General features: G+C 53.8%; 2 protein-coding genes across 7 annotated transcripts in view; one reads left to right on the top strand and one right to left on the bottom strand.

The window, feature by feature from the left end:
* The window catches only part of TMEM53 (transmembrane protein 53), a 21,136-nt gene extending 18,528 nt beyond the window's left edge, over positions 1-2,608 (top strand). For 2 of the 5 annotated variants that reach the window (XM_011946046.1, XM_011946082.1), the window contains one exon: positions 1,071-2,608. In XM_011946046.1, coding sequence (XP_011801436.1) covers positions 1,071-1,721 — 651 coding nt within the window. In that variant the 3' untranslated portion in view covers positions 1,722-2,608. The remainder of the gene's footprint in view (positions 1-1,070) is intronic. The other 3 variants (XM_011946055.1, XM_011946073.1, XM_011946063.1) reach the window with 2 other exon arrangements.
* Positions 2,609-4,511: 1,903 nt separating this feature from the next.
* Positions 4,512-24,360, bottom strand: part of RNF220 (ring finger protein 220) — a 253,823-nt gene continuing 233,974 nt past the window's right edge. The window contains exons 6-15 of one of the 2 annotated variants that reach the window (XM_011946096.1): positions 24,075-24,117; positions 20,879-20,922; positions 20,304-20,436; positions 11,402-11,498; positions 11,115-11,201; positions 10,920-10,975; positions 10,708-10,789; positions 6,472-6,580; positions 6,252-6,326; positions 4,512-5,533 (exon numbers count right to left, since the gene is read on the bottom strand). In XM_011946096.1, coding sequence (XP_011801486.1) covers positions 5,462-5,533; positions 6,252-6,326; positions 6,472-6,580; positions 10,708-10,789; positions 10,920-10,975; positions 11,115-11,201; positions 11,402-11,498; positions 20,304-20,436; positions 20,879-20,922; positions 24,075-24,117 — 798 coding nt within the window. In that variant the 3' untranslated portion in view covers positions 4,512-5,461. The remainder of the gene's footprint in view (positions 5,534-6,251; positions 6,327-6,471; positions 6,581-10,707; positions 10,790-10,919; positions 10,976-11,114; positions 11,202-11,401; positions 11,499-20,303; positions 20,437-20,878; positions 20,923-24,074; positions 24,118-24,360) is intronic. The other variant, XM_011946103.1, reaches the window with a different exon arrangement.

The raw sequence follows: 24,360 nt of genomic DNA, 5'->3' as shown, positions 1-24,360 counted from the left end.
CTTGCAGTGAGCTGAGATCCGGCCACTGCACTCCAGCCTGGGTGACAGAGTGAGACTCCGTCTCAAAAAAAAAAAAAAAAGAAAGTAGTAAGCTGTTCCTTGTTCTTACTATTGATACATAGTGGTGCCAGGTGAACCCAGACCTGTCTGACCCCAGCACTCTCCAAAGTCACATTCCCCCTACAAAGGGCCCTTTGTCTCTGGAACAGGAGGATGAGAGGGGATTAGGAGCCAGGCATGGTGGCTTTTCTAACTGACCTAGAAGGGGACCTGTGTGGAGGCTGTGGCACCCTTGGCCCAGGCATGAGGAGTATAGAAGCCTACAGGGAGTTTGGGCCCAGATTTTAGAATTTGAGGAACAAGTGTTTACTGTATTTTGAATTTCAGGACAAGTATGAGGAGTGATCCCAGGCCTAGGAACCAGAGACATTTGGGTGTCAGGTCCCTGAGTCCAGAGAGTATGGACTCTGTTCTTAGGAGCCTGGGAGAGAGGGAAGGTGACAGTGACCAGTGATGACAGTGATGTGGGTCTAGCTCAGAAGTGGCCTCTGGTGGTCAGGGCTGGGGCCTGCAGGCCACCTCTCAGGTACTGGTCTCATGGGGGTACTACTTGTGTCTGGGGAGGCAGGGACAGTACAGATCTGAGGTGCTGAGGCAGGGTATAGCCAAGCAGTGAGGCCCCGCCCCAAATGTGCAAGGCTTAGGATGGGAGGGCGGCGTGCAGACAGGAGGGAACCAGAGTAAAGAGACTTCCTCTGGTCAGCCCAGATGTCTCCAGTACATGCTTCCGGCTCTGGGCCTCAAATACCACTCCAGGTCAAGAGGGCTTGGCCAGCATGAAGCAATTAGTCCAAAAATGGGCCTTGAGTCTACCTTCCCCACCCAGAAGGCACCTGTGTCTGTGGGCGGCGAGCTGGCGGGCTCAGGCTGAAGCAGGACCCAGAGCATTGCTGACTCTGTGGGCCCATGGCCTATGTCCTGCAGGCTGGGGTTGCTGGGCCCCTCTGACCTTAGCTTGTACCCACTATCCCCACCTCATCTGTGAGGACTGACCGGGCCTCTCTCCCCAGGGCTGCATTGTAATCCGATACACAGCCCCATGGCACATGGTCTTCTTCTCCGAGTCGCTGGGCATCCCTTCACTTCGTGTTTTGGCCCAGAAGCTGCTCGAGCTGCTCTTTGATTATGAGATTGAGAAGGAGCCCCTGCTCTTCCATGTCTTCAGCAACGGTGGCGTCATGCTGTACCGCTACGTGCTGGAGCTCCTGCAGACCCGTCGCTTCTGTCACCTGCGTGTGGTGGGCACCATCTTTGACAGCGCTCCTGGTGACAGCAACCTGGTAGGGGCTCTGCGGGCCCTGGCAGCCATCCTGGAGCGCCGGGCTGCCGTGCTGCGCCTGTTGCTGCTGGTGGCCTTTGCCCTGGTGGTTGTCCTGTTCCACGTCCTGCTTGCTCCCATCACAGCCCTCTTCCACACCCACTTCTATGACAGGCTACAGGACGCGGGCTCTCGCTGGCCTGAACTTTACCTCTACTCAAGGGCTGACGAAGTAGTCCCAGCGAGAGACGTAGAACGCATGGTGGAGGCACGCCTGGCACGTCGGGTCGTGGCACGTTCTGTGGACTTCGTGTCATCTGCACACGTCAGCCACCTCCGTGACTACCCTACTTACTACACAAGCCTCTGTGTCGACTTCATGCGCAACTGTGTCCACTGCTGAGGTCACTGCTCCACCTCACCTCTGCTCCAGAAATAAATGCCTGACGCCTCCCCACAACCTGCATCTGTAGGGCACTCTTCTGGTTCAACTCTCTGTAGCCGTTTGGGACTCTGCAGTCCCCTAAGTAGAAAATTCCTATGGGCCTGTCTCCTGGTGGTCTGCATACCACAGAATCCTAAAGGGCAGGAGTGCCTGGGCATGTGTCTGTGGGAGCCTTGTAGTCATTTGTCTTTGGACAAGCGCAACAGTCAGGCTGCGGAGTCCTGTGGCATGCAGGCTGTAAAGGTTGACAAACGGAGGGGGGTGTTGAGGGTGAGCCCTAGTTGATTTGTTAAAATTTAAACTGTGGTAAGAACATTTAACATGAGACCTACTCTCTTTTTTTCTTTACTTATTTATTTATCTATTTATTTCGAGACAGGGTCTCACTCTTGTCACCCAGGCTGGGGTCCAATGGTGCAATCTTGGCTCACTGCAGCCTCAACCTCCCAGGTTCAAGTGATCCTCCCACCTCAGCCTCCCAAAGTGCTAGGATTACAGGTGTGAGTCACCACACCTGAACAAGATCTTCCTTAACAAAATTGTGTGTACGATACTTAAAATTTAAGAGATTATGTGCACGGCAGACCTCTAGAACTGAATAGTCTTGCATCTTGCATAATTCAGAACTTCATCTTGTGTAACTGAAACTTTGTGCCTGTTGCCAGAGTTGAGTTTTGATTCCTTGAATGGAAGGTGAGCTTTGTGGGGAGATGTCAGAGGGAAGGTATCTTAGTCAGGGGTAGTGTCAGGCTGCGGATAGGGGCTGCGGTCTTTGCTCCAGCAGGGCGAAGCCCTACAGTGTAAAGTACCATCCACATGGGTCCCACTTGGCAGTTCACTCAGAGTCTGAGGTAGAAGCCAGATGAGGAGCTAAGGATGCAGAGGTTAAGGGCCTGCCTGGCTCTACCACACTTTGCTAGGAAGCCGCTGGATCCGGGAAAGTTGCAAGCTGAAAGTTGCCAGAGAGTAGGGGGGCGGGAAGGCAGCAGCATTGTAACAGGAGCTGGGAGTTAGCTTGTCCCCAAGCCCTAAAGACCAGAACCAGGGTGAGGGGATTTGGGGCTGAAATAGCAAACTCCTTCATCTCCTGGAAGGGAGACCCACTTAGATACTCTCTAAGCAGGAGAGGTGAATTCAGCCTGATGGTTCAGTTATCACTTATCATTCTAGAAGTCACTACTGCACACTGTTGCCATGTAGTAGGTATTCAATAAATATTTGTTGATTGAGCTTACCGTGGTGATCAAGGGGCTTAGGGGGCAGTGAAGGAGATGGCTAGAAAAGCTCTGGATGGGAGCTGACTCCTGATATTCTCGGGGATGATGGACCCTCTGTCCCCAGAGCCGCGTTCTGTCTGCATCCCATCAGTCCTTGGTGAGTCCCCACTATGGTGGTGGCAGGGATTCCCACGCTGTGTGGCTGCATTCCTAGCCATGGCCAACAGGTGGCAGTGCAGCCTGTGCCATGAGATAGCGAAAGGCTCCCACAGCAGGGCGGGCTTCAGTGGAATGCCCTCACTCTGGGTTAATGGCCTCCTTTAGAGACCATATGGCCCCCAGGGTGGCGGTAGCCAGCCATCAAGGACCTACTGAGTCCAAGCCTGTGGGAGGGGAGAGTAAAGACACCAAAGAAGTCGGCCTGACAGGAACTGGGCATTAAGAGCCTCCCCTTCATCTCTCTGTTGCCCTCACCTACCCACTCTTCTCTTCCAAACCTGTTTCTTTCCCAAACCCTCAGCCATCACTTGACAGAGGCTGTGTACATTCCTAGGATCCCAGGATCCCTGTGTTCAGGATATTGGGTGCCATCAAACTGGGTGAGGGGCTGTGAAGGGCCTTTGCTGGGCTCCAAGGGGGACTTGTCTGTGCTTCATCTGGGTGCAAGGGGTGGCAGAAGCTGCTAACTGGACCCAATTCTGAGGAATTCACTGTGGGTATCCCAGAGAAAATGGGCAACTAAGGTTGGGGATCTGGGCAGATAGGCCTGGTGAGCAAGGTGTCAAAGCAAGTCTGGAGTCATGGGGTTACTCCGGGGCCTTGACTGTTTTTCTCCAAACAGCTTTCTGTTGTCGGTGAGGACTTACATGTAGCTTTGAGCACATTTGAAGCTGAGCTATCTCACTGGCAGTGGGGAGCTGTGGGGGTCAAAGTGCCATCTCTCCAGTGCTAGCTGCCCAGCCTCGGTTCTGTGAGCACATGGGAGACTTGAAGGTTCATCCTGGGTAATAGGGTTTCCATTCTTTCCATTTGAGAATCTAGGCAGTAGCTACACTGGGATGATGGTCACTAGAGATACATTTGGAGAATAGAACAAAAGCCTGAGAGGCAGATAGGGTGATCCCACTGTCGTCTCTGGTATGTTTCAGGGGACCAGAAAGGGATAGAGGCCTGGGGCTTGTGTTTGTACCAAGCTTGTGGCCAGTCCTGCCCTAGGTTGGGGGAGAGAGCTTGCATCCCCTCTGTACCCCCAAGCTCTGACCTCTTCTGTGATTAATGAGCTGACGATTCTGCATCAATAAAGAATTAACCTAGAGCCCCTACCCATCAATAGTCAGGAGCCCAGATCCCCAGCCCCACCCCCATCCAAACCAAATGCTCCAGGACCCCAGAGCAGACCAACCCTGCACAGTGTCATACACCTATAGCTAAGTCCTTTCCCCCATCCTGCTGCTAGGAATTAACCCCCTAACTGCCTCAGCCCACCTCCCCTAATTAGCTCCCCCACCTCCCCACACAACACACAGGCAGCAACTGTTTATACTGGTTTAATCCATGTCAAATGTAGTTTACAAAGGGAAAGGACAAGTACCTTTGTATAGAATATACAGACACAGCATCACACCATAGAGCCCACGGGAGGGTCGGGGAGACGACACTTTTTCCCTGGGAAGGGCAGCTCTAATCCCAGAAATGGTTCTCGGCAGAGGCTGGGTGGCCAGGAGCACTGTCTTCCAGTCCCCCATCTCAGCCTCTGCTTCAGCTCGGTCCCTGTTTCCTGCTTCTACCCCCCCCAACTCCTTATAAAGAGTCCCATGAGCTAAGACTAAGGAGAGGATCATGTCCCTTGGGGCATGTGCCCCACGTCTGGGAGAAGAAATATACACCACTGAACACCGAGCACGTGGGAGAGGGAAGGGACGTTACGGGAGAGGGAGAGACAGGTACCCCAAGAGGTGGATGAGCCGAGCCCCCAGCCAACCCTGAAGGAGGCACTGCTTCCAGGGGTTCTTAAAAAAGAAGAAAATCGTACAACCAAAGGGGGAGGGGACAGGTAGAGGGCGAGGAGTTGTCCCATTTATACACAACATTGTAAACATACACGGTCTATATTACATGTGCTTCAGTCTGGTGTTTGCATGTCTGTCTGTCCATCTGCCAGTCTGGGGGCTGCATCTCAGGAGCCGTGCCCCACTACTCCCCCAACCCCCACCTCCCTGCCCTACCCTGGGAACAGAGCTGGAACAGGTATGGCCCCCAAACCATAGGTGGGAGCCAGCAGGTAGTGCCTGGGCCACAGCCTCTACTCTGGCTCCAGAGTCCTGCGTGTGTAAATGTGTGTGTGTGTAGGCATGTGTGAGTATGTGCATGTATGTACATGGGGAACCTGTGTGCAAGTATGTACAAAGGGAGAGGGTCACTGTCACAGAGGCTGGGGGCAGGTGGGGCTGCTGGAGGCGAGGCCTGCCTGGGGCAGATAGCTCACAAGTAGATCCTCCGCAGGTCTCCGGGTGCTGTGATCGTGTTGCACTGAGGGCAGAGCTTCTTGGCACCCTACAGGGAGAACAGGGAGGGCTCTGGTCTACACACTGTGCCATGTGTGTGCATGCGAGCACCTGGACCTGCAGCCATGTCTCTCTGCAACCGTGTGTGCTGGGACCTTGGTCCTGTCAGCACAGGCTGGGGACGCATAGGCAGCTTCTGTGAGCAGGCAGGCACGCTCCTGTGTTGGGGGGACGCCAGGATCAAACCGCCTGGCCAGCCCCGCAGCAGGAGCCCCGGTAATGAGAACAAGGCTAGGTCCAGCTGTGGCAGCCGCAGCCCTAACGAGATTACACGCGGCCTTTGATCAGGACACAGAGCCCACGTCCGAGCCTTTTATTGCTGTCTCCGGGCGACATTTTAATGGCTGCTCCTGAGCGAAGAACAGGGGCAGGAGCAGAAGGAGCTTAGTAATGGGAGGGGGAGGGGCCAAGGCCCTGGTCCTGTTTACCCACCGCCAGCCTCCTCCTGACCCTGGGCCTCACCAGTCTGTGTGATGCAGTGGGCCTTCGGGGGGCAGGGGGAGGGGAAGGGAGAATGCAGTGAACTCATGGAGGGGGAGAAGTTCCTAAACCTGCAGTGGGGGAGGAGGCAGCGAGCCTGGGGGTAAATATCCTGATCTCCTTTGCCCCATGCTCCCCACTTCCCCCAGGCAGGCTCAGGCATAAGCACGGACATCTGGGCGGTGCCCGGAACGGCCTCCCATTCCCCGACCCCCATGCCACCTCACCAGCGTCCGCAGCCAGCACTCCTCGCAGTGCACGTGCCAACACTGGATGGACGTCAGGGGCATCGAGTACGAGTCCTAGGCAGGAGGGGGCAGACAAGGGGTCACTCTGAGGCAGGTCCACCCTCCAAAGAGCCCAGAGCACAGTGCGGAGACCCTCTCCAACTCCCACAGAGGGCGCAGAAGCCTGACCAACGGAACCCCTAGGTTCTTTTCTACTCACCATGCAGATGAGGCATTTGTAACGGTCCCCACGAGATAGCTGCCGTTCAAGTTCTCTGACCCGAGCCTTCAGAGCCTCAAACGTGGTCACAGCTGAATCTTCGGTGATTCTGTAAAAAGGAAGGCATGGTTGGGTAGCAGGCGGGCATCTCCCATTTGCACCTCCAGCCTACACCTCCCTTGAATTCCAGAACCAAATACATAAATGTCCCCTAGGCATCCCTGCCTGCCGCCTTCCTCTGGTAACCCGAATCTGCAAATTCCACATTCCAGAACTAAACTCCTCACCCTCTCTGTTCCTCCATTCCCATCCAGATGAATTTTTACACCACAGATACCAGGGAACCATTTTCAACCACTCCTTCACAGTCTTCCCAACAACCCAAATCTGTCATCTTTCCTAGTATCTCCAGCATCTCTCCACTTCTTTCGCCCCTCACCACCACTAGTCCAGGCTCTCAGATGTCTTGCACCAATTCCTCCACTAACATTTTCCAGACAGCCTCTCTGCCTCCAGGCCCCTCATCTCCATTCCGCTTTCCCAGCACCTAGAAGAATTTATGTTCTCAAAGCGAGTCTCTCGTGGTGTGACTTCCAGCCTTCCAATGTCCCCCTCAGAGTAGAGCTCCACCACACTCCTTGGTCCAGTTCTAGCCCGCCGCACCCCTAAGGACCTTGCCATGCATTTTATGCTCGACTGCTACGTGTCACCATCCATGCCACCTTTTTCACTGCCTTGGCCTCTGCACTGTGATCCCTCTGCACCCCCTCGCCTGACTCACTAGCTCTGCCTCATCATTCAGACCTAGTTTTGTTCTCATGCCCTCCCAGAAGCCTTTTCTAGCCCCCCGAGCCAGCACTGCACAATGGCTCTCACAGCCCGCTGTGTGAACTCCACCACAGCAGTGTCAAGTTCCTGAGTGTGGGTTCCCTGAGGGTGGGCTGCTCGCTCCACCAATACTATGGCCAAGAGCCCACCTCAAGCACGGGGCACGAGCAAACACCTGCTAGAAAGGGCCCGTCCAACCTCCAGGGAGAGGGGGAGAGATGCAGGGACTGGGCGGGTCCCACATGATCTAGGTCCCTTTGCCACAGGCCTGGCCTGCCTCCAGGGCTCCTTGTTACTTCCTAGGCATATCAGATGCCCTGGTAGTCCTGTCTGTGGGCCAAGCCCTGCACCAGAAGGTCCCTCCTGCATTTCCAGGACTCCTTGGGCTGCACTGCTGAACAGGGAATAGCTAGGACTCTCTCAAGGAACCTTCCCACCCTCCTAAAACAAGTGAACAGGACCCAGGGGAGCTCACAGAGGGAGGAGAATGCTTCCTGGAAGAGTAGAAAAGATGGTATAGGAGATTGGCCTTAGGGAATAATAATGATAATACAAATAAAATAGCTAAAATTTATTAAGCACTTACTAAATGCCAGGGATTGTACTGAGGGATTGATAATTATTATCTTATTTACACCTCACAAAAACCCCATGAGAATATTCTAATATCTCCGATTTATATACAAAGAAACTAAAGCACAGAAAGATTAAGTAGCTTGCTGAAGGTCCCCACAGAGTCAGGGAGATGGGATTCAAACCTGGCAGACTGATTCCATGATCAACTAATAATTGTGTGACTGACCATGACTGTACTGGCTACACCCAGGAGGAGGGGGGTTCCAGGCCAAGAGGCCCAAGATTCCAATCTGGCTAGAAGGCCCATGTGCAGGCAAAGTGCTACAGTGAGAAAGGAGATGGCATGCAGGAGGACCTGAAGGAGCTGAAGTTTATCTCACGGACAGCAGGAAGCTGCTGAGGATGCTGGAAGAGCAGGGTACGAACAGCTCAGGTTTCACAGATGTACTCAATCAGGAAGCAGAGGCTGGACTGAGAGCAGGGGAATCGTAAGGGAGGTGGACTCTGGGCAAGGACAGTCTCCTGGGGGCACCTGTTCTGCAGTTTAGGGGAGACAATCAGCTCAGGAAGCTTGAGAGCTTACAGGTGGTCTGTCATTGCTGGATGTGAGTGGTAATGGGAGTGCAGGGAGGGCAGTGGTCACATTTCATGGGCAATAACAAACTTCAATCTCTGGCCTTTTTCCTTTGGGGAGCTAACAACACAGAGCATGACTCCTTAGTGGCTGTGTCCCTGTATCAGGGACACTTAAATGCATCACCCTAGGGTCCATGATTCCCTCTGCCTTGCCTCTTTCCAGGGATGCCAAGAAAGACTCTGACTCGTCCCTCCTGGTACTGGCTGATTCCCTGGGGGCTTCCATTTATCCCTCTGGTTCTGGAAGCCTTTACTACCCCTTCTCTCGTCACAAGCCCTCAAACAGCAGGCTCCTTCCCTGGCATTTTGCACAATGCCATATGTGCCATCCCCATCTGGATTACAGGTAAATTCGTGATAAGGAGACAAGGATTTGTAGCTGTGCTCCCTTCCACTCCAAGGACTAAGCTGAGAATTTGCCTAGTCCTATATGGGTATTTCAAAGATGGGGAAACTAAGGCCTGCAGCTGGGGGCAGCCTACCCCAGAATGGAGAACTAACTCCCAAACCTCAAATCAGAGAACTGGAGCTGGAATGGCATGAGGCCAGGAGAGAACGAAGTCATTTCCCATGCCATCTCCAAGAGCTACAAGGCCACACTGAAGGCCAACAGCCAACTCCAGAGCCTGCCTATCCTGGGTGTGCTCAGCACACACCTGCCCTCCAATCTTGGCTCTGGCGAAATACCCAAACCTCCAACCCCTGGTCCAGGCTGGCTGTGAGCTATTCCTGAGTCCCTCCAGGGCATGGGGGGTGGGGAGATTCCTGGAGGAGCCATGGCACCCTACCATTCCTTTTCCCTGCGTAGTAAAACAGATCTAGGGCAAGAAATAGAGAAATCTCGGGGACTGATGGGCCCCAGTCTCAGCAGACCCAGACCCAGTGGAGAGCTCTGCACATGACTGAGCCAGTCTCCACCTCATCACAGAGATCCCTGCCTATGGGCGCCTGTGCTCACACAGGTGGGACAGAAATCCTGGCTCCCCCTAGCCTTGGGTGGGTTGTACCTTCATGGAAGCCACTGGCTCTGCCCCCACCTCCCCCTTGGGCGCCATCCCTGATTAATGATCTTGTCTTTCTGATTTATGAGCAGCCCCTCCAGATGAGGGTGGGTGCCCCTTACAACCCCGCCCGCCCCGCTCAGCTGGAGTAGGAGAGAATTATTAAATAAACATCCATACGTCATTCCTCCCCCCCACAAGCTGGTTGCGCTGAACCTGTACGGCCCGCTCCGGCGCTGACACGGAGCAGCTGCGGTGATTCATGGGCAGCCGGGCCCTGCGCCGCGGCCCATACATCATGCCAGCAGCACTCGCGGCCCCGGCCGAGATAAACTGATCAACCACAACGGGCTGGAATGAATTTATGACAACACAAAATGGAGGGAAACAAATGGGAGGTGACCCTGGGCCACCGACCCGGCCCTGCACCGGCCTGCAATCCACTCTCCTGGCAGGAGGCAAAGATGGAACACTGGCCCTGGAATGAAGAGGCTGCCTTTGAACCCCAGGCAACCTAGCCTGCAGTCAGAAGGTGGAGTGGGTACTGGAATTAAGTAATGACCAATGGCAGCAGCACCAGACAGCCCAGACTGGACAATGCCATCTCTTGAGGCCAGAACTGGCTTTCCTTGGGCTTCTGGGAAGTCAGGGAGATGCCCAGCTGATACTAAATCTTTGTGGTTCCCGGGGATCCAGGCCAGGGATTGCCCAGCACTGCGCGAAATGCTAATGGATCCCTTTTTCTCTGCCAGAGAACCCAGGCCAAAAATTCCTACCAGAAGTGATGAGACCCAACGTTCCTGCCTAAAACCCACTGCGAGTGCCACCCGGGACAAGAAAAATGAAACCAATTTAGCTCCCGATTAAGAAACAGAAACTGGAGATGAATCAAGTGCGCCGGCTGGGCTGGGCGGCCATACATCACATTCCCCGGGTGGAGGCCGCCACAGCGGGCAGGCAGGCGGGCGGACTGCTCCTCCCTCCGCCAAGGCTCCCGGGGCCGTGGCCCAGCGATCAATTCACAGAGTCACGCTTAGCACCAGCTGGGCTCCACTGCCGGCTGTGTGCCCAGGGCAGCAGCACTGAGCTGCACTTGGGAGGGCCAGAAGCCCTGGCAGCAGGCCTTCCTGCTAGCAAAGGGCCCCTCCTCCCACTGAACTGCGGTCCCAGGGCCCCCTCCTGGCCAAACACTTACTTCTCGATGTCGCTGTTCTTGCAGGTCTTCTGCATGGCCTCCTGCTTGCTGCTTTCACCATTGCTGGTGGATGGCATCTCTGCTGGGACAGAGGGGCAACTCACACTCCGGCCAGACTGGGCAGCACAGGTGAGGGGTTGGGCTTGAGTCAGTCACCACCATCCAGGGATATCCCCTCTCACCCATTACTCCTAACCTGGGGCAGGACTTACCGTCATTGGCCCATTTAGAGAACTCAGGCGTGATGCGTGTGCTGGGAGGGCCACCACTGGAGGAAAGGAGGGAGGAAGAACAAAGTGAGGCCTGAAGGCGGGCAGGACAGCCCTGAGGGTCAGTACTGGGTTGATCCCTGCCTCAGGGCTTCCTCTCTGTCTGCTCCACCCCCCCAGGCCTATGCCCACACTTGCTTTAGGACTGCACCCCGGAGTGCCTCTCTCTCCTTGGCTTCACCAGGCTCCTCGCCTGTGCAGGGGATGACATCAGCCTCTGTATATCTGGCACGGTGGTCAAGGACAATGGATCCTAGTTTGCAGCAGGCCATGAGGGTTGACTCCTCAGGAGAGCACGCCCCTCCTGGCCAAAGCTGACTCTGGCCGGGGGTGGTGGTGCAGGTGCGTACCAGAGGAGCTACTTTTCTTATTCCCTGTGGCCTGCCGTATCAGCCCCACCAGCACCCACAGTGCTCCAAGGATACTGTGGCTTCCCATACTCCAAAGTGTCATCCCCATCCACATCCAAGTCCGCATCACTGTCCGGGTTCTCTTTGCCGCTGCACATGATGAAGCCGGAGCCTGTGGGAAGCAGGGTGTGAGGAGGGCCTGCGGACAACAAGACTAGGCCGAGGGTGCTCCTCCTGTTGCCTGCAGGTAATGGTTAGGCTTCGGACCTGTTAAGGCCCAGAGGGAAACCTGGGCCTGGGATATATAGAGCCAGATACTTCAGTGCCCCTGACCCTGACATTTCAGGCCCTTCCCTCTGCAAACTTCATCTTTCTCTGCCACTGCATGCTGCTCCAAGTGGTCTCTGCTCATAAACTAGCCCATTCATACATTATGTCACGTCCTTGGGGGACACTCAGCCCCAGGCGTGCTGTCCACCTATCTTCCAGGTCTAGGAAGAACAGGAAGAGGACAGAAAAATTCAGGCCTAGGAATTTCACAGGAAAGGAGTGGGGCCTCCCCCTATGCCCCATTATCCAGCCTGACAAGTCCATCGGAGGAAAGAACAGGCTGGCTGAGGCCAATCAGAGCCACAGAGTGGGACCCCCGGCCAACATCCTGATTTTGGCCGCTAGGTCCTTGCCAGCAAAAACACCAGGCAGCTGTTCAAATATTTGGTGTCTGAAGCGCCTGACATTAATTATTCATCTCCACCTCACTCAGCCCAGATTCCTGGACAAGTGCAGTTATAAAGGGATTAAGAAGGGACAGACGAGGGAGGACAGGCATGCACACCTACTTCTCAAAGCAGTCCATGAAGGCAACCAGGCTGAGCGGAGGCCAGGCCATGGGCCAGGCAGGCGGCTGACCCCTGAGGTGCATCTGGCAAGCCATGGGTGGGCTCTCAGCTCAGGGGGAGGGGCGAGCTGCTGGGGCTATACCAGGCTGCTCACCTGCCAGGTGATCTCTCTGCCATCCAGGACCACCCTTCCTGATAGCCCAGGGTCAAGTGCTATAGAGTTGTTCCCCCCAGCTCCCCACTTCCTCCCAGTGGGTCTCAGACCACACCTCACTAGCTAGCACAGCCCTGCCAGGGACAAAAGAACGTGAGACTCTGTGGCTACTGGGATCAGCAAAGAAATACTTAAAGAAGTGAGGAAGCAGCTCAGTGTCTGCCTGATGATTTCAGACATTTCTGCTTGTTCCTCTCAGGTCCTTATACTCTCATTAGGATATGTCTTATAGGGAGTCCTCAGGCCTCTTATCTGTTCCGTCATCCTGCTTACCACTGAGTTCTGGCCACCTTGCCTCCTGCTCCAAAACCATCGATGGCTCCCCACTGCATGCACAACCAAGCCCAGACTCCTCAGCCAAATCCATGAAGATCTGGGTGCATCTATGTCTTTACCCTTGCTCTCTACTAATTCACTCTGTAAACCCCATGCATGTAGACACAGAGACTGCTCAGCAAACCCCAAACATACCCTGTATATCCCACTCTTAAGACCCCTGCTCATGCTATTCACTCCATCTGGAATGTTCTCCATTTTTCAAGCCCTGAAAAACACTGAGTCTTGATCCTTCTCCCTTCTACCCCACCAGTCTCTGGTCTCACAAAGATACCACCAATCCCAAAGGTAAGCAGCACCGGGAAGGAAAGACGCCGGGCACAGCCTGGGCTCCACCTCTCCCCGACAGTCCTCATTTGCCCTCTACCCTGAGGCACTGACACACTTGAGGCAACAAGCAGGTCAGCAGCAGGGTCATTAAGCTGAGAAAACACCAAGTTACAGCTCTGTCTCCTGTTCACAGCCAGGTGTCCTGACAAGCAATTCCCGCCTTGTGGGTGAGTGGCACCTCTATAAACCCTCTGACAGTTTGGGAGACAAACTCCACCATCAATCAGAATGTAGCTATCAGGTTCACTTACAGCTTGCGGCACCCAAGCCCTGCCAACCCCCCTTCCCCAAGTACACGCAGCTCAGCAGCTGGCCTCACATCCTCTGCTCGGTCTGGCCCTGCCTAGCCCTGCCTTGTAAGTGGAAAGCAGAGAACCCTGGGACCACATGTGAGCCCAATATGGCTCCATGGCAAAGCAGAGAAAACAAGGTACTCCAGGCCGGGCACGGAGGCTCACGCCTGTAGTTCCAGCACTTTGGGAGGCCGAGGCGGGCGGATCACAAGGTCAGGAGAGCGAGACCATCCTGGCTAACATGGTGAAACCCTGTCTCTACTAAAAATACAAAAAGAAATTAGCCGGGTGTGGTGGCCCGCGCCTGTAGTCCCAGCTACTCCAGAGACTGAGGCAGGAGAATGGCGTGAACCCGGGAAGTGGAGCTTGCAGTGAGCCGAGATTGTGCCACTGGACTCTAGCCTCGGCGACAGAGCGAGACTCTGTCTCAAAAAAAGAAAAGAAAACAGGGTATCCCAAAGCTGCCAGGAAAAGCTCTAGCTTCTCAACACAGAAAGTAGCCCTGTGGCCTGAAGTCCTTTTCTCTGCAGTCTTACTGCCCACCATGCTTGGCCCAGGACTCATACTCCATTAAACAGAGCTACTGTGGTCTCCCAAATCCTCTGTGCTTTCTCACGCCCCCATGCCTCCACACCTCCTGCTCTCTGCCTAGAACCTTATCCCTCCTGGTCTGCAATGCACATGCCTGCTCCTTTGGCAAGTCTGACTCAGCCCAACCATGCCTCCTACCATTAACTCAGTGCCCACACAGAGCAGCTGCTCTCTAAATCCCTGCTAAAGGAAAGAACTCACACCTCAATGCCATTCTTTCAACCTTTATTGGGCTCATCCTCTGGTTGGCTCCATGTTGAGAACAGAGAGCTTCAAGACCTGATCCCTGTCCTCACGGTGCTCTGCGTGGTAGATGGGGCTTCCCAGCTTCTTATACACAGGTGGCCCTTCCCTGGTGTCCACCCAGACTTCTGTGTAACTCCAGAATCATATTTATTACCACATATTGTCACTGTCCCTCACCAGACTGGAAGCTGCAAGGGTCCCAAGTTTGACTCACTGTTGTGATCTCAGTATCAGCCAGCAGAGGTGGCTGGGCTGATGGCTGGTGCCACACAGCACACCCCAGCAGTACTGGCTAAACACTGGCGACACTGCTGTATTAGGTCCTAGTTAGCGGGTGGCCTGGAGAAATCTCTGAGGATACAACTTTCCTTATCAGATCCCAGCTTCCAGTCCGGCAGCAGCTTTCTGTTCCTCTGGCCAGTCAGGCAGGATGGACAGCACGACACACTTTTTTTGCCAAAGAAAAGGCCTCTGCCTCTGGTCTGAGCCATTCACTCTGACCCTGACCCCATCCTCCAGCTAAGACAGATGTTGGGAACCTCTCCCTACCCCCACAGGTGTTCAGAACAGGCTGCTGCCAATTTCACTCTTGTGCTGCCCCAGCCTGCTCCAACCTCTTTCCCAGCACATTAAACTTTATTTTCTTAATGAAATGTCACTTGCTGACTTCTGGCAGAATCATAATAAAAAGAAACGGCCATAAAGCCGTTTTATGCAGACAGCACCCCTGCCAGCTTGCCCCCCCTCCCGCTTGGAGAGGAAGGCTCCACAGTCGTTTGATGTTCTCAGCTGCTGGAATCTCCCAAGCCAGTACTCAGAGGCAAGATGGCACAGACAGCTCCTTTCCAAGTCTCTGGCTCCTCTTCCATGTAGCTCCAGGGATAACAGGCAAGCTGCCACTCCTACTGCTGCTATCCAGGGAAGGAACTCAGCCCCCAGGACCTCCAAGATGGCCCAGAGTACCCTTCAGTCACCAGGGAGGACCCCTTGCTACGGTTCTGCCCCACCTTAAAGTGGCATGAAGGCCTGAGCCCCCACCCACAGGCAACCTAAGCCTGATGGTCAATGATACCCAGCAGGGTGGTGCCAGAGTTGCCCATTCCTGGCAGGGTGGGCAGTGCAAAAAAAAAAAAAAAAATCCTTCTCACAGTGAAAACTTAGCAACAAAGAGGGAGAGAGTTAAGTGCAGAAATGAAACACAGGTCTACATTTTATAAAAATGACCCTTCTCCCATAAACTCATTTCTTCCTGGGTTATTGAGAAGGGAGAAAAAAAAATCAGTGTTAATTTAATCAACTGATCAGATGATCGATTGAGAAACTGGAGATGCCCGTTTACTGGGGGTAGTATCATCCTGGAACCTGAAACCACAAAAAAGGAGGCATCGATTTCCTCACCTGCTGCTCCCAACAAAACCAGAGCCCAGGGAGAAAGGAAAGTCTCGGGGCCCTCCAGAGGCCTGCGCTCTCCAACACGGAGGGCAGGGGCAGCAGCTTCCGGCGAGTTTTACACTGGAATTAGTTACAGATGCAGTTACGGTGTCTTGTGTAAACGCCATCGATTGGGGAGCTGACAGTCTGGGGAGCTGCGATGCGGGACAATCAATCGGCCTGCAGTGTCACCTGCCACCTCGCTGAACAGTTGACAATGCAATTATCCAGTGTGGAGGCAGGGAGTTGGCGTGTGTCAAACGCACTTAGCCACTTTCCGGGCCTCCTCGATAACGCGTTTCACTGCCTCACGTCAGGAGAGACGCAGAGAGACAGACGCCGTTTAAAACCACTGATACTTGCTCCTTCTGCCTGCACTCCCTCTGTCCTAGCTTAACAATTGTGTTCCAAAAGGCGATTAAATCCCGTCAGTTGCCACAGGGGACAGAAGGTGCCTTGCTCCTTGCCACCTCTCCTCACCCCTCCCAACAGGCGACAGAGATAACTAAAGGTGGTAAGGAGTCACAAGGCAGCAGCACAACCCTCTCCACTCCAAGACCGCCTCCAGCAGTGTGCTGTTCCAACACCTGTCACTGACTGGACTGACTGGACCAGGAGCAGAGCTGCACTGGGGGACATTTTTAGCACCTGGGGCTCCTTTCTTTTGAGAACCAGCACACCAAAGGAGGCAGCAGCTAGGGCAAGGCCTATGTGTCCATGCCCTGGGGCTTATAACACCTCTTACCCCCTTGCCCCATACTTCTGGTGCTGAAATTTTATCAAGAAGTAGCCAGATAAAAGATTTGTGCCAGGCTGGGTGTGGTGGCTCATACCTGTAATCCCAGGAGGTCGAGGTGGGCGGATCACCTGAGGTTTCAGGAGTTCAAGACCAGCCTGGCCAACACGGTGAAACCCCGTCTCTATTAAAAATACAAAAATTAGCTGGGTGTGGTGGCACATGCTTGTAATCCCAGCTACTCGGGAGGCTGAGGCAGGAGAATCTCTCGAACCCAGAAGGTGGAGGATGCAGTGAGCCGAAATTGTGCCACTGCACTCTAGTCTCCAGCCTGGGTGACAAAGTGAGACTCTGTCTCAAAAAAAGAAAAGATAAGATTTGTGCCACAGCTGCTCTGCCTGTTTGCTTCATGACTTCTCATCCAGCTACTTGGAACCAGCTTAAATGTAAGGAACTCATGAAAGATAAGAAACGCCTCACGCCAGGACTTGAACAGGACAGAGACCATGCACTGCTGACTGTCTTAACACCCTTCTTCTCCCTACCCACTCCACCTGTTTGGTTCAAAGGGGCTTCATGCTGGATTTTAGCAATGCATTCACCTCCAGGGCTTAAAGATATAGCTGCAGGCTTCTATTTCCTGTGATGCTTCCTGGGAAATTCCTCCATCTCAACACTCTTGTGACCACATCATTGCCACCTTATTTGAAACCAATCATTCCCATGTCCTCCTTCCAGCATGTCCCTTCCAGATATGAGGAGCTCTGGGCTCCCCAATGCAGTTGGGTGAACTCTCACTGGCAACCAACACACAGGAGGGACCACAGCTCACCACTGTAGGTCTCTTCTCCAGGATCCAGGAGCTGGATGGAGGACAGGAGAGGAAAGGCATGGCTCCTTAGTCACACACCTCCTTAGACTACAGGTGGAAGCAGGCTTGTCTTAAGGGCTGTATAGTTAGGTTTCCCCTGTAGTCTGCTTCTCTAGCCTAGAAGTCCCTTGCTCAGCCCAGGTTTGGCATGGTACCCAAGAAAAACATCTTTTCTCCCTAACTGCGGATCTCTTTTACTGGAATGTTCGTGGCGCACTAGGTTCTGTGTGCTGCCCTTTATGTAAAGAGCAGTAGCAGGTTAGAAAATCTGTGGTTCTGAAAGGACAATCAACAGCTTAGGCACACAGCTTAAGTATTTCTTCTAGAATTGGGAAGGTCAGAGTGCCTCCTAGGCAGCAAAAATTCCTTCCAACTTACTTATTTGAAGTAATACCTATTTCCTTTAGTCTTTTCAAAAATCTATTTCCAGTGGGACCCACCTCAGTGCTCGCCTGCTCTGTCTGGTTATTTTGTCCTAAAATACCAGTCCGAGCACTCCCAGGCCTGAGATATCTGGGAGCTCCTCCTCAGTAACCACAGGTGCCCATCTCTAAAGCCTGTTGCCCTCAGCCAAGTGTCTCCACTGAAACTCTTGCCTGTTCACTGCTTCCCACAGCAGATTACATTTGAGGTAACCCATCTGATCCATAAGACCAACCCCCAGGGGCCTGGTGGGAAGCTTTGCTGAGGATGACCAAGGGGCCCTAGTCTGGGAGGAGGGATGGGGGTGATCGGATACAGGAACTTATCTGCAATTCTTCACTTCTTTCATATCTAACAAGGACGGCAATCTCTGTTCTGTCAGCACGCACAGTGCAGTTTAAATGGGCCTCGCCACTCGCCTGCTCATCCTGCCTCTGCCTCCCTCTCTCTGAAGTCGGCTGGGCAGCTTCTTCAGCTGGCGTTATCACTCCCTCTAACCGGTCTTGGCAGGCAATCTAATTCCTCCTGAAAAGGTCACCGCCATTTTAACTGCCTTTCAATCACATTAAGCACGCGCTGCCCGGCTTGCGGCCCGGCCCGCCCGGCGGGCGATCAATGCGCTGCACTGACACCAGCCCGCCTGGCGGGGCCACACCCAACCCCCCAAGAGTTGGGGCCTCTCGGTCCTGGCCAGGGAGGGTAGGCTGACAGATGGCCAGCTTTTGCAGACAGGGTTTTGGGGGCAGAGGCAGTACGGATCAGCCAGGGCCTCCCTTTGATAGTCCCCCCACCGAGGAGCCTCAGCCTCCTCCGCTCCACTGCGCCCCGCTCTCTGCCTCGTGGCCCCCGCTGATCTCGCTGTAAAACAGCCTTTCAAGTCTGCCTGTCTTTTGACTGCACTAAGCTGTTTAAGAGGCGGCAGCAGCTTCTATCAGGAAAGCTGGAGCAATTCTCTGCAGATAAAGGCACCTCCGGCCCCTGTTCCCTCTTCAAGTCTCACTCTCATTCTCGCTCTCCAAATCGCTCAAAGAAAAGCCCCCTTTGAACTCCCCTCAGGAATTCTTGAAAGGAACAACCTCACAGTGTAAACACTCAGGGAAAACGGATACCCGCCCAGGGCCTAAGAGCCCCTCACACTGCTCTGCAAGTGCATCCCGGCACAAGGGAAATACTCTTGTCAAATCAGCAGGCCCTTCGCAGCTTCATCCTCCGTAAGCCCTGTCTGGTGCCCAGAAGCCATCAGGTCCAGGTCTGTGCCAAGGAACCTAAGAAGTTGCCACAGCAATGGAGGATGTGAGCAGTTGCAGCTGCCAACAGCGCTAACCAGAGCGGCATGCTGGAACTGACCCTGTGTGGCTGCCACCGAACACCCATGTGTCCAACTCACAGGACAGACAATCGTCAGCTCTGCTGCTCACTCTTCTAGGGCCTCAGACACTCTAAGGCTCCAGTACAGGATGAGTGAAATGGCAAACTCACACTCTCCAGCTCCAGTTCAGGGAGACGGTTTGATCTGACTAACCTTCCTGATTTATGTTTTGGCTTGCCCCCAAACACCTGGGTAATGTGAGAGACGCCCAGAGGCATAATGTCCCATCTGGCCTCTTAGCCCCTTCGTGGAACCAGTCTGCACTGGACAGCCCTGCAGAGACCACTCCTCAGCATCCGCCCAGGTAGCGTGGCCCCATGGAGGCAGAGAACTTCTTCCCAGCTGCTGTGAGATTCCCCAGGGACCATACACAGCAGTACTCCCAAAGGTGTTGCCCAGAGAACGAGAAGCAGACGGGAAGCAGATTGGCTCACTTAATGACCACAAGCTGCAGTACCAGCTGTGCTCATGCACAGAAAGAGAGAAGAGCTGGAGGCCAAGAGGCAGACAGCTCCCCTTTTCCCCTGCCCAAGGCTGGGGAGTTTAACAAGTCACTGACCCTGGGCACCCAACCAATTCTGCTGTATGACCTGGTGGGGGGTGCCAAGCCTTGCTCCTCCAAGGAGCTGGGAGGGCACTGGAGATAGGCAGGGCCCTGCAGCAACTGGGGAGAGCCCAGGGGAAGGAGGGAGCAGCTGGGCCCAGGCCCCTCTTGCTTCAGGGCAGAGGGCGCCCAGGGAGAAGGGATGGGATCAGAGCTAAAATTAGATTCACCAATGAAGCTCATGGGAGGTCAAATTTTGCCATAACTCACTCTCTCCTCTGTAACTGATTTCCCTGACATAGGGCTGAAGAGGAGGAGGAGGAAAATCCAATGTGTTTGCCTGGAAGCCCTCAGGGCCCCCAGTGCTGGAGGTGTACAGCAGGTTGCTGGATTCTCATTTATCAGCCTTAAGAGGGATGGAGTGATAAATGCATAACCGTCCCTTTAATATTTTATGCAGGTGCTAACGCGGCTTGGCTGTCACCTTCAATGCATCACCCGAGGCTGAGAGCCCCCCTCGTCATTCCTAGCTTGCAGCCTCACAATTCCATTTCCCCACCCAAATACATCCATTTTAATATGCACATCACAGGCAGGCAGCACGGTCACAAAGGAGCCCCACCAGCAGCAGTCCCCACGTGGTGGAACGGATGGATGACCAGCCACCAGCCTCAGCCTCTTGGCTCCCAACAGATGGATACCCAGCAGAGGCCTGGCACTAGAGTGCCACTGTCTATGTGTCAGCTGCTTGTACCTCGGAAGCCACCTTCCAGAAGAGTGGTGGCCCGTATCCGCTTCTGCCCACACCATTCATACTCCTCAAAGCGGTTGTTGTTCTCATGCTCGATGTCCACAGCATCATCCTCAGCCATGCAGGAGCCTTCCCTCTGTGAAGAGCAGAGCAGGATCATGCTGGGCCCAGGTCATCCCCACCTGCTCCCCACAGTCTGTGACGAAGGCACAGCTCTAGCCCCAGCTGTGGTGCGCCAAGTGGGCCCCTCAGCTCTAGGGCTCCTCTGAAGCAAACCAATTTAGAGGTCAAAGACCTGGGCCTCTTCCCAATAGTTTTCCACTGGAGCCCAAGGAGGGAATGAGTGAGAGTGAAAGCAAAGGGAGAGAGCAGTGGACAGAAGTGAAGAAGCTGCTGAGACTACATGGAGACCCCAAGAGCCCACAGATTCAGGGATAGTCTGCAGCTAGTGTTGGGGGAGGGGAACGGGGAAGGAAGGTGGGTGGTGATGGCCCCTCTACCTTAGAAAGGCAATGCTCCACATGCCTACTCATCTCCTGCTCCGATCCTGCCAGGGGGCGGTTGCACAGGGGACATACCTGCCCTTCATCTTGCTTCCTCCGTTTCATTTTCCCAATCCGAGCTGCACGGGGGAACCGAAAACAAAGCACAGAACAACCAGACGGTCACTGCAGCCCCCAAGGTCCCAGTGGAGCTGACACATCCTGACCTCTTGCCAACCACTAGCGTTTTTATTCAGTGCCTGATCTGGCCCTCATCTTGAAGTACCTCCTGCTCCTTTGGGAACTGGGCTTTGCCAAGAGCACCTGGGGAGGAGACTGGTGCTAACTAAGCCAGTGAGTAAGTCTACTCTTTGGCCACAGCTGGTGCAAGGTCTACCCATACCTTTATTTGCAGTGTTTAGTAAGAGTCCAATGGGCAAAGACACTCCATGTTGCTAGGTATCTCTCCAGAAAGCCAAGACCATGAACTCTTTTGGTGTCAGGAAATACAACTCTAAAGAGCATCTCTTGGCTAGAACCTAACCCCTCCAGTGGCCTGACTTGGCCTGCTGTTCACGCATCAGCTAAATCCTCTTTTGTTCCTGGGCCAAGAGCCCTGAGGTACAGCTCCTAGCATCCCACCTAGAATCTTAACAGGAAGAATTTATCTGAGGTCCACTAATCCCATTTTACAGAAGAGGAGACTGAGGCCCAGTCACAAAGGTAAGAAGGTCTGGGTCAGACCTTTGGCAGCCAGGTCAGAAGGCTCAGGGAACCCTGAGAAGGCAGCCCTTATTGTGCCCACCCGAACCTGTTCCTTCATTTCTAATCAGTACAGAGGGGCTGGCAGGCCCTGGAGGCAGAGGGCTGCCTGCCATGTTGTCCCGCAGGGGGCTCAGTTCCAAAGTGCACACTGCAAGCCCACAACACTGCTAATTAATGCTGAGCGATGCAATCATTTCTAATTAGCTCACTAATCCCTCTCTGTAGCCCTCCTGTCACTGAAGCAGGAAGGGGTCAAAACAAGAAACTCTGTTCCCTCTAGTCCCTTCCAGAATGCCACAGCAGGATCAGAGATGGCTACTCTGGGACCAAATTGATGGGGATGGGGGAGAGCCAGCCAAGGAGGGAAAGGTTCCCCAGTGCAGGGCCAGGAAGAACTTTCTCATGGACAGTGACCCTGACAGGAAGTTCATGAATGCATTCTAGGAGGGGAACACAGGTAAGAGCTGCTATGTTACAATTTAGAGCTTCTACTGTGTGTCAGGCTCACAGTCAAGTACGTTACCCAAGGTAGCTTGTTTACTACCACTTGCTGAAGCTAGATTGCATTATCCCATTTTAACAGATGAAGAAACCCGAAGCTTAGAGAGATCAAGGCACGTGTCCAAGTAGCTAAAAAGTGGCAAAGGCAAGATAGGAAACCAGGCCTGACTTCATAACCTAGAATGCCCTTCTGTTCCAAGGGGACCCCCTAACTGAGCAGCATCAACAGACTGGTCCCAGTGAGTGTGCTAGAGCTCCAGCTCCTGCCTGTTGTGAGCCTGAGGCAGGGAGCTACTCCAACTCCAAAACAGAGTGACCCCAGAAAGACCCAAACCAAAAGGAAAGCTACCATCCTGCCAGAACTGGGCATGGAGTTTGAGAAAACTTGGTCTATAGCCCAGTCCATCTCTTCAATTTCCTGTGTTTTCACTATAAGTGACATGACTGTGTCCTAGTGCCCCACTTGACTTTGTGGACAAAGATCGAGAACTCTTCACTTTGGCTGCCTAAACTCTTGGAATCTCAAACTTAGGTAGCCTTGACACTCTAGAGCCAGGGCTGGGATGGACAATGGATGTGAAACCTCAGAAAGGCATTGAGCAAAGGACCCTGAGAGTTTTAGAAGTGTAGTATGGAGCAGTGTGCCAACACAAAGCTTCCTCCCTACCATGCCTACACCAAGAGAACGCCTCCCTGGGTAAGAAGGTGCTGATGAGACCACAATGTTCGATGACTAAGGAAACGAATCTCATGGAATGGTCAAGAAAAGCACGATACTGGATGTGCTCCTTGCTCAGGATACACAGGCCAGCAGATGATCCCTTGTAGTCCCTGGAAAGCACCCTGATGGACTGGGCTTCATTTGGAAATTCTCAGAGAAGAAGGCAGGTTTGGTTTTCATCTTCCCATTCATCTTCTAAATCCTGAACTAAGCTTACCAAAGTGTAGTAGGGAAAGTTCTGTTCTCTATCCAGAGGCTACGTATGAGTAGGAAGAATCAAAGCATTTGCCAAGTAGGTAGCATGGCGTGGTTGGAGAAACACGGGCTTTGGCGGGAAACAAACTTCAAATGAATCATGGCTCAGTTACATCCCAGCTGTGTGCTTTTAAACAAACCACTTTCACCTCTCAGAGCCTGTTTTCTTATTCACAAAAGGCGTGTAATACTCCTCTCAGAGGTGTTGTGAGAATGGTGCTTAACATGGCGCCAGCTCATCATGAATGTTCTCCCTTTTCCAGACCAGGGCTCAGCCTGGCAGCAGAACCCACGTGGTAAGAGCTGGGTATCTTGAACTCCATGGCCTCTCTCACTTACCAGCTGGTCCAGAGACCCTAAACCCCTTACAGTCACCCCCCAGATACCACACCCCAGTAAGCACAAAAAGCTAGGATCGTTCAATTGTATTCAGCAAACAGGAATGCTCTAGAGGTTTGAATCCAAAAGGGGGGCTGCTAGGTAGTGCATACACGGCCTGCTTTCAGAGAAGGCCTCTAAGAGCTGTCGAGCCCACGCTGATCACCTTTGTGAAATGTGGGCCGACTGATAACTCAAAGAGCCCTGGGATGAGTTAGTTCCTGTTGCCGTGGGAACTCCAGATCTCACTGTATTGTCAAGTCTCAGCAGAGAGGCTGTATTCACACTACTGGGCACTGATTAAAAACTGGAAGAAAAACATTCTCAGCGCCCTGCAGGTTTGTATAGTGAGGTCCCAGCAGTTTGCAAATTCAAAGCTGAGTTCCCGAGTAGAATTGTGTAGCTCGTTCCTCATTCTCCGGCACTTATGGCCCCCACCCAGGGCTCTTCAGGGCCTTTAGAGGTTTGGGCAAGGACTGGGAGCCATACCTCCATTAGACAGACGGGGAAACTGAGAGCGGCAGCTTTGGTTTGCACATACTCAGGCGCCGTGACTGCGAAGAAGCCAATGGGCCCAAAAGTCGAAGAGACCCAGGCAAGCCAGGAGCGGCAGGCAGTGAGGGAGGGAGGAGGCCGGGGGTGGGGCGGAGGGAGGGGCCGGGCAGGACTCACCATTCAGTCGGGTCTGCCGGTTGGCTCGTACTCGCAGAAAGGTCTGGGAGAAGATCGCGGGCAGATGCAAGAAAAGAAAAGAGAGCGTCAGGCGCGGCCTGGAGTCCTGACCCCCGCCCCAACACCGGACCCCCAACCAAGCCTGCTCCGCCCCAAACAGCCCGTAAACAAACCTACTTCCTCCCTCCCGCCGGCCCCTCTGCTCCTCCGGCCGCTCCGGGCTCTCGGCATAGCCGCCGGACGCTGCTCTAACGGGACCCCGTGGCCGCTGCGCGGTGCCGCCCCA

Source organism: Colobus angolensis, unplaced genomic scaffold, assembly GCF_000951035.1.
Source record: "Colobus angolensis palliatus isolate OR3802 unplaced genomic scaffold, Cang.pa_1.0 Scaffold106, whole genome shotgun sequence".
Taxonomy (NCBI): Eukaryota; Metazoa; Chordata; class Mammalia; order Primates; family Cercopithecidae; genus Colobus; species Colobus angolensis.
This window is presented reverse-complemented; position numbering and strand designations above follow the sequence as displayed.